General features: G+C 35.9%; 1 protein-coding gene across 1 annotated transcript in view; it reads right to left on the bottom strand.

Annotated features, from left to right (window-relative positions):
• The window catches only part of LOC125046905, a 73,720-nt gene that overhangs the window by 41,424 nt on the left and 22,296 nt on the right, over window positions 1–10,000 (bottom strand). Inside the window, exon 2 of the mRNA XM_047644908.1 lies at window positions 2,620–2,723. Within this exon, the coding sequence (XP_047500864.1) occupies window positions 2,620–2,683 (64 nt within the window). The 5' untranslated portion in view covers window positions 2,684–2,723. The remainder of the gene's footprint in view (window positions 1–2,619; window positions 2,724–10,000) is intronic.

Here is a 10,000-nt window from a genome sequence, read left to right as displayed (position 1 = left end):
ATATATACATATATATGGAATCGATCTGTAAAATTATATTTCAACGGCAAAGCAGAAAAAAAAGCCTGTGACATTATACATTAAAGCGTCATAAGCAGGTTACTGCTCATTATTCTTGGCTAAATCACTGCGATAAACTAGCTCGTTATAATACAACAGTTTTTGTTTTATTGCCTTTTCTGTTCTTAATCTATTTTTTTTTCTCTCTCTCTCTCTCTCTCTCTCAATCTTTGTATTGTTTTGCTTATATATCCGTAAGTCTGCTTTTATTTATCGGTTATATAATATATGTTTACATACATATATGATATACATATATATATATGGATACATAGTAATAATAATAATAATAATAATAATAATACATACATACATACATACATACATATAGATACATACATACATACATACGTATATCTATACATATACATACATATATATATATACATATATATAAATATTTATATATATATGTATATATGTATGTGTATGTGTATGTGTATATATATGCGTATCTGTGTGTGTGATATACATGTGTGTGTATATATATATATATATATATATATATATATATATATATATATATACATATGTGTGTGTGTGTGTGTGTGTGTGTGTGTGTGTGTGTGTTTGTGTATTTACATATATGAATATATATATATATATATATATATATATATATATCTGTCTCCCAGAATCGATTTGTGAATGCCCTTTGTTTTTCGGCCTATGTTATCTAAAGCTTTCATTTCTCACTCTGTTTACTGCTATTCTAGTTCATCTGCCTGTCTATCATTCTGATTATCTCTCTCCGTTTTTATATATTCCAGGTACATAGCAAACAGTTCAGTAAAGTAAAATCTTTTGGTCCTCTCATGCAAACTGAAACAAAAAGTGCAATGAAGTGGAAAACTCTAGGGACGAAACCCGCGTTTCATTATACTAATCCTTTGCTCCTTGGAGATATACACAATGGAAGACGCGCCAGTGAGAAACGCAGATACATTGAAGGAAGTATACACAAGGAAAAGAATTAGGAGAGAAGAGCAATGAACAAGGTTACATGCAATAAAGGGATAAACGAGCACATGCGGGAATATAAAGAGAATTCGAAGTGTATTTCAATTTGGATTGAGAAATGAAAATTGGATTCAGGGAAATGAACCAGACTCAAGGATGCGGGGAAGAATGCAGATGGAATAAGGAACGTCGATGGCCGTGAACGCTGGGGATGTATAAGTTTGTATAAGCAATGTTGTCCTTTCGCATTCATTTATTTATTCTTTTTTTAAAAACCACGGTTAATGTTTTAAATGGTATATGAAGTTTGACTGACTCACATACAAGGTCGATCGAAAAGTGAGCCAAAAGTGAAAATTCTTTTAACCTTTAATCGAAAGGCGTCGAGTTATACAAGTTATTAATTCTCATTCCTCTTTTATACATCTTTTACAAAGAACCGATTCATCTAAAAATGCAAAGCTGGATATTTTCCTTCTTTTCTCTTTTTGTACATGGAGGTGGCATAGCTCAGTGATAGAGTGCTATATCTGGAATTGCAAGGTCCTGAATTCGGGCCCGGTCATGCCCTCTCAGTCGCCCCAGCCGTTGGTACTGGCGTCAGCATTCCGGGATCAACGGCGGAAAGGAACCGGCCACTCTACCGCACCATCCCTCGGCTTGATAAGCATGGTGCTCTATGAACATGCCCACAACGTCCACTTTGCTTCGGGACTAGCTTTGATATGGACGTATGTTGTACGGAAGCACGTTTGGGTGTGTGTTTATGTATGAAAGAGAGACAGACAGACAGACAGACAGACAGGCAGTCACACGGACAGACAGACCCATGGACTGAGAGAAGGAGAGAGAAAGAAAGTGAGAAGGTAGATTGCGGGCGATGGAAACATCATGTATATCACTGTGAAGGTGGAAGAAATATGTGCGAGAAGGTTAGTGCGTAGGTGTGAATCTGTGTCACTGGTTGCTGTGACCTTTAATACTGCAACCAGGAAGCACGCAAACACACCTAAAGCGAGGATCATGCAGCTGGTAGTGACTTATATTATCTTTGGAGTAAGAGAAATCTTGAAATACGACTTTAAACATTCAGATATTTGCATGGAGATGAAATTGCTGCATTGGAACGCGGTGGGTTGTCATGATGTGGGACTTGGAAGAAGAAAAATATGAGTTGATGAAAGGAAACGTAAAATAAAAGATGTAGGCGTTATTGTGAGGAGAGAGAAATGTTAAGCATTTGTTCGCAGGACTGAAACTAAAATGAATAGGTCACAAAAATACAATGAGTGATTTGCATATTCTGACAAACCTTCAGATACAAAAACTTTTGCAACTTCATTATAAAGGACAAGCCTTGTTTGAATACATATTCAGCTTAATGCAGATTTATATTCCAAAATTTTCTTCTGAGTAGGATGAAAAATTATCCCTACTTTACCAAAAACTTGGATATTCTATACAAATTTATTTTAATATATAAGTAAATGCGTAAATAGACATACTTAGATCGAGACACATTCAAACAAACGGATATTTAAGACAAGCAACAACATGGGGTCACACATCAGACATTAATAAAAGGTCAGCTTCGCTCACCTGTGGAAGCGCCGGCGCCGCCATGACTGAGGAGCAGAAGCACGACCGTCCACACGCACGCCATCGCCTCGGTCGCTCAGGGGGGAGGGGGTCCTCAGGGATGGCTGTGGGCGAGAGGAAAGACGTGGGTCGCTCGGGCCTTTCGTGAGACAGGCAGAGAATGGAGGGGTGACAGGGGGACGAAAATAGGGAGACGGGAAGATAGAGAGGGAAGATTGAGAAAGAGAGAGCGAGAGGGAGGCACTGAGAGGAGTGAGGGGGGGGGGAATAGAGAAAGACAGGGAGAGAGATAGAGAGAGAAAGTAGGGAGAGGAAGAGAGTGAGGGAGGGAGAGAGACAGGGGGGAAGGAGAAAAAGAGAGAAGGGGGAGGGTGAATTGAGGGAAGGAAGGCCCGATAGAGAGGCAAACAGACAGACTGAGAGAAACACTTCACATATAGAGCTATAGGATTACAAAAATAGTGGCAAGGAATATATACATATATATATATATATATATATATATATATATATATATATATATATATATATATATATAATGATAATAAGATATGATAAACAAGGTATAAATGGCACAAGGGGACCAGAAGAGACTTTCCTCCGTTCATGTATATTTATCCTTGTTTAATCTCGGAACTGTGGGTATTTAGGCGTGTCCGAAAACGTGTCTGGAATACGATGACATATAACAGATTTTTACCCCCCATAAGGGAATCAGTATATCAGTACCTATGCAGCGAGACTGAGACAAAAAAGAGAAAAGGAATTAAAGGGAGGATACTCCAGAGGCTCCCCCTCCCATGCCACCAGCCCCCCCCCCCCAAGCCCCCTCTGCGACCTCCGAGCCTTGACCCAGACAGATGCCGGCAATTATACAAATCCCAAATCCGGCGCCTGTTTGAACGGGGAAGCGCAAACAAGGCCAGGTGATCAGATGAGAGAGAAAGAGAGATAGACGGATAGAGAGATAGATAGAGAGAGAAAGAGAGATATAGAGGAATATATATATATATAAAAGTGTGTGTGTGTGTGTGTGTATGTGTGTGTGTGTGTGTGTGTGTGTGTGCGTGTGTGTGTGTGTGTGTGTGTGTGTGTGTGTGTGTGTGTGTGTGTGTGTGTGTGTGTGTGTGTGTACATACATACATACATATGCGTGTGTTTGTGTGTGTGTGTGTGTATATATGTAAACACACATATCGATGTGTGTGTGTGTGTGTCTATGCCTTTTTTTTAAATAGGGAAAATGCTGTGCTCATTTTCTATAATATTTTTGTGAACTTCGGCCCATGGATGGCTCACTAGTGCTTAGCGACAAAGGAGTCAAATTAGTATCCTGTGACTTACGTGATTTGAATTGGCGAAAAATGTATTTTTTACTATGCTATAATATCGATGGTGTTATTATTTATTATAAACAATTTGATAACTATAATGTTATAAACATTTTGTAACAGAAAAAAAATAACGTAGAATAATCCCGGTAATCAAAGAAAAGGGTAAATGGCGAGACAGGCATAGTCATTGCGACACGTTAGTACGTAGTACATCTTTGTGTAAATACAATCATACAAGTACTCCACAGTGGGCATAGCACGTACTACACGTCATGCCCGTCGCATTGGGTTAATGACATTTGCAGTTTAAGTATACGTATCATAGACATTATATTGAATGGACTACATGGATAACCTGAAATAAATGCCAAAAATTTTTACCAAACTGTGAAATGAGATTTCATTTAAGTACATACAAACAAAGAGTATCATTGGTGAGCGGGAAAGTTGGGCTGCTCATAGAATGGTATTTCCTACTTATCTATTCAGTACGATGCTATTATTATTAACATTATAACTATTAGAATGTTAATGGCATTTCTAACAGAACATTAGATACTAGAAAAACAACATCCGAAGAATCAAGGAAAAAGTATTATCAGGTGAGATAGGTAGTACTAATAATGGACAACTTGGTGACTTTGTATAGTGCGGAGCCATCTCTAGTAAAGACAATTAACCAAGGAGACAAGGACACAATGAGAAGGAATTATTTTTCTACTCAATCCTTGGAGATCTCATCAAAAGATAAGCCGACATTTACTGATACACAGGGACGAAAATACACACCACAGCACGCAACGTATATATCGCGTATGTATAATATATATATATATATATATCTATATATATATATATATATATCTATAAACTATATTGCATATAATATATTTATAATATATATTATATATATAATATGATCTTTATATATTCATATATATATTATACATATATATCTACAAATACATAAATATATAAATATATCTATAGATATATATATATATATTATATATATATATATATATATGCAATATATATATATGTGTTGTGTGTGTTGTGTGTGTCTGGTGTGTGTGTGTGTTGTGTGTGTGTATGTGTGTGTGTGTGTGTGTGTGTGTGTGTGTTTGTTTATATAGATAAATCGAATAGACAGATATAGATAAGATATAATTTGTGTGCACACACACATATATATACATATATAGATTGATAGATAGATAGATAGATAGAAAGATAGATAGATATAGATATGTGTGTGTAGAATATTATATAATGTAAATAATAATATATATACATATTTATAGATATAGAACAATATATTGATTTATTATAGATATATTATGAATATGTTGTATATGTATATCAATACATATCTATGTATTATATACATATACATCATACATATATATATATATATATATAAATATATAATAATTATATATGTATATAATAACAAAAAATACTTTTTGTGTGTATATATATATACATATATAATATATATATATATATATATATCAATATATATATATATAACGCAACGCACGCACACCACACACACACACACACACACACACACACACACACACACACACACCACACACTCACACACACACACATATATATATATATATATATATATATATATATATAACTATAGTAATTCATTTCCCGCAAAAGTCCCTCGATTGGAAGCGAGGCCCGCCAATGCCTTTATGGCGCCGCCAATACCATTGTCTATTGCCAATGCTCGCTCACTCGCACCCATCATGGGCGAATTGATGTAATGGGACTCCTTCATCTTCTCTCTTTTCCTTCTACTTTGACTTTTTATTTTTTCGAGTCGATTTTTGCATATCTCTCTTTAGCTCGTAACGAGGTTTTTAAAGCTTATTCATTTTGTTCCTGCAGTTAATTATTGTAACTTAGGTCATTCCGTCATGTATTTTTTCTTTGTTCATCTGTAAAGAAATAAAATTGTATACAACTCTTCCTCAGGACGTAATTATTTAATTGATGATAATTTCTTTGAAATACGATATACGCACCTACATACATACAATCTTACATGCAACACACACACATACACAACACACACACACACTCAGCACACACACACACACGCACCACACACACACACACACACACATGTATACCACACACACACACACACACACGCACACACACATAGTATATATATATATAATATATATATATATATATATATATACATATATATATATATAGATATATGTATGTATATATAATTTATGTAATATAAACTCTGTCCTTTTTTTTCTTTCTTCAATCGCATAAAGGATAGAGATTGTATGTGCGTCAGAGCTGCTACAACTTAGATTTAGCCAAATGTTACCACTCACTATCCCGTATATCCAAGAAAAGACTTCCAAGTTCACCCGAAGTTCTCTGGTAAGTTTAGGCTTGGTAATAGTTTCCGCTCAGGTCCCGAGGCTGCTCCGAAGGGAACTCACAAATCTTTTGGCCAAAGGAGACAGATCCCGACGTTCCAACTATACCTTCTAACACTTCGAATCTAAATAATGTTGCAATGCATATAAAAAGGTTTACAAACTGAAATTGTCACATTTAATTTGGCCGTATTTAAATTGGGAAACTGAATTAAGCAATTAACATAGATAAACAAAAGTGCTATAAAAATATCATGACATGGCTCATAACTAGAAAACAAGGGAAAATTCCAATCTAAAAGTTAATGCAATCAACACAAACAGTAATTTAAAATTTGAGGTTACATGTATACGATATTCCAAGCGTAATGTTCGACTTTAGCATCTGGAACCTAACATTTAACATCGGAGGCGGGTAATTCTTAACGGGATTACCGTTAGATTAAAAAAAATAAAAAAAAAAAAAAAAAAAAAAAAAAAAAAAAACTTATAGTCCATGCATACATATATACATACATACAAATAAATATATATATATGTGTTTATATATATAATATATACATATATTCATGCATACATATATACATATATATATATATGTGGTGTGTGTGTGTGTATAAAGTTTGAGTGTGTGTATATATATAATATATATAATATATTTATATATAAATATATACATATATACATATATATTTATATATAAATATATATATATATTTTTTTTTTTTTTTATATATTTATATATATACATATACATATATATTATATACATATATATTTATATATAAATATATATATATATTTTATATATATATATTTTTTTTTTTTTTTATCTATTTACTCAAGTTGTTTACAGTAGCACTGTGGAGAAATTGTGAATCATCGTCGTATTGAAGAATTTTGGACAGTCTTTCACGAATATTATAAACAGGATTGGGCCTAATATAGATCCTTATGGAACACTGAAAGAGACTATCTGTTTTGTTGATATTTTCTCGTGAAGTTTGACTGTTTTTGACTAAATTCTGAGTTAAATATCCTTCAAGTCGCCTCTTCAGTAATACGAAACTCGTTCTTTGAAAGAACATAGCAATAAACCTGCTCTACGTAGTTTTCCACCACCTACCACAAGTTCACTACCGCATCTATGCATGCCCATTAGGTAGTGGCAGTGCACAACAGAATTCATCTATATTACCACAGGTCCTATCGCTGCCATGTCACATCGTGAAGGAAAGAGTAAGGGATGACTAATCCCACAGACACCGAGTCATATGTGAACAGGCGAACTATTGGACCTAAGCAAAAGGCAAACTACTGAAGACTTTCACCAACTTCTTGATATTCATTTGCAGCATAACTTTCATTAGTATACATATTCACAGTTCATTATTTTCCTTATAATTACACAAAATTATATTACATTCAGATTGTAAAACTATCAATGCAAGTATGATTTCCACAATAACTTTTAACTGAAGCTAGTCAATACGTATTGAGCTTAAACAACATTCATTGACATATGAAAAGTTTCTCCAGTTTCAAAATGCCCTAAATTAAGATTAACCTTGACGTATCTATTAAAAAAACTCCCAATACCGATACCTCGTCCAATGAATCTTTTCAACATCCCGACAGGACAATTCAGTAATGTCAAAAGGAAAGTGGGGTAATGTTTGGCAATCCTTGCTTGTCATACCGTCGATGACTACGACCTTGGGTGTCCTGCAACAGTAACGACCATAAGACAACCGTCGCACAGTCAATCAAAGTCTCCAATCGGGCCCTATCTTGTGGCGTGGACACTGGCAAAAGATGGAGAGAAAAAAAAAACGATGCCGATTTTGCGACAACGCCCCTGATATTCCCTCCTGCACCGCACCTGAACGGAAAACGCTACCACTTCAGTTGCCCGTTGGCATCTTGGTGTGGAAACGAACGGTGCCCCGAGTGTCTCTGATAACGGTGGAACTTAAGTCAGGAAAGCTTGAATGTAAAAGTTGCATTCAACCCTTCCTTGGCTACCGAATGTTCATACCCTGGACGCTGCTGTGATCCTCATAGAATATGCACCCCTATCGTCAACCTTCTTTTAGCTTACTAGACAAAGTACAAGGCGGTGTCCGGCTGCTGATCCTTTCAAACGTCTCGTATGAAAAAGTCATATGCTCAACTGCTTCCCCTTCAGCCCTGCACCGATGTCTCACATATAGGGTACTCAAGCAGTAGAGAAATAGAGAGACAAGGAGAGGGAGAGAACAAGAGCAGACTATAGGTGCCTGAATACACACACACTCACACACACACTCACTCACTCACTCACTCACTCACTCACTTACTCACTTACTCACTCACTCACTCACTCACACACACACACACACACACACACACACACACACACACACACACACACACACACACACACACACACACACACACACGCACACACACACACATATATATATATATATATAGATAGATAGATAGATATAGATATATATATAAACATACACGCATAAACATACTTTGATGCAAGTTGAGGAGAAAAAGGAACGCTGACCAGTGATCTCCCTTATCCTTTAGAGCATCTCTTCAGGATTACAACTGTTTTTTTTTTTTTTTTTTTTTTTTTTTTTTTTTACACGACTACAATAATTCATCAAGAGAGCTGTAGAAACTGTCGATTTGTTGGTCTTCAGTATCCGCAATCGGAGCATATGCTACTACGCAGTTTACACTTACAGGTCACTTTAGGGTCAGAGCGATAGAACGGATTTTGAAAAGTTTTTGTCTAGGACCAGAGCTGCTCCATTTTTATGTTCTTGACCTCCTGAAAAGAGGATTCTTTCTGTTTCTTCATAATGTTGCCAGCACTGGGCCATCTGACTTCAAACAAACCGAAGCATTGTATATTCATTCTGTTTGGTATAAACTTTGAGTTTTCTCTGATCCGATCTTGGATAACTATGATCTAAATAATTTAGCCGATATGATTTTTATTAGTTGGTTTGAAGTTGAAAGATGACGACCGCAGCATTCCTGCAGTTGAATGCAGCAACCGGGCAACCTCGTGATGCCTCATTTGCGACATTTTGTTTATTTTCGTAAGTTTTCAGACTTGACATCAAGTAGTTAACTGGAACCTCATACTGGGGTGGCTGATCCATGATCTTTCCCAGGGGAGTAGTTAATTAGGTAATCACTGTTGATGGTTCTCAACCCGCCATCATATCTACTATAAACTCACCCACTACCATATCTAGATTTGATTTACCCAATATATGCAAATCTGTGTGTGTGCATGTGTGTGTAATGATGCACATCTTTATAGGCCATGTGTTAATTTCCATAACATGTTTTCTACTATAGCGGTGAAGGTGCGATCAGGTGTGAAAATGAAACCAGTGGAGTATCGAGCAGTGATTAGGTCTTTATACTCGAATGGCCGCTCACCACAAGAGACCTTCGATGAAATGTAAGTATTTAAGGGGGGGGGGGGTGCCTCATTATATAACGTTAAACATTGGTATCTCCAGTTCAGGTGTGGTCGGAGATCTGGTGAAACGGCTCCTATCCCATGACGACCCTAGTCTGCCATTGGTGAGGACACCATCCATCAAG

The sequence above is a fragment of the Penaeus chinensis genome, chromosome 39 (assembly GCF_019202785.1).
Source record: "Penaeus chinensis breed Huanghai No. 1 chromosome 39, ASM1920278v2, whole genome shotgun sequence".
Taxonomy (NCBI): domain Eukaryota; kingdom Metazoa; phylum Arthropoda; class Malacostraca; order Decapoda; family Penaeidae; genus Penaeus; species Penaeus chinensis.
The sequence above is the reverse complement of the archived record's forward strand: the minus strand, read 5'-3'. Positions and strand labels throughout refer to the sequence as shown.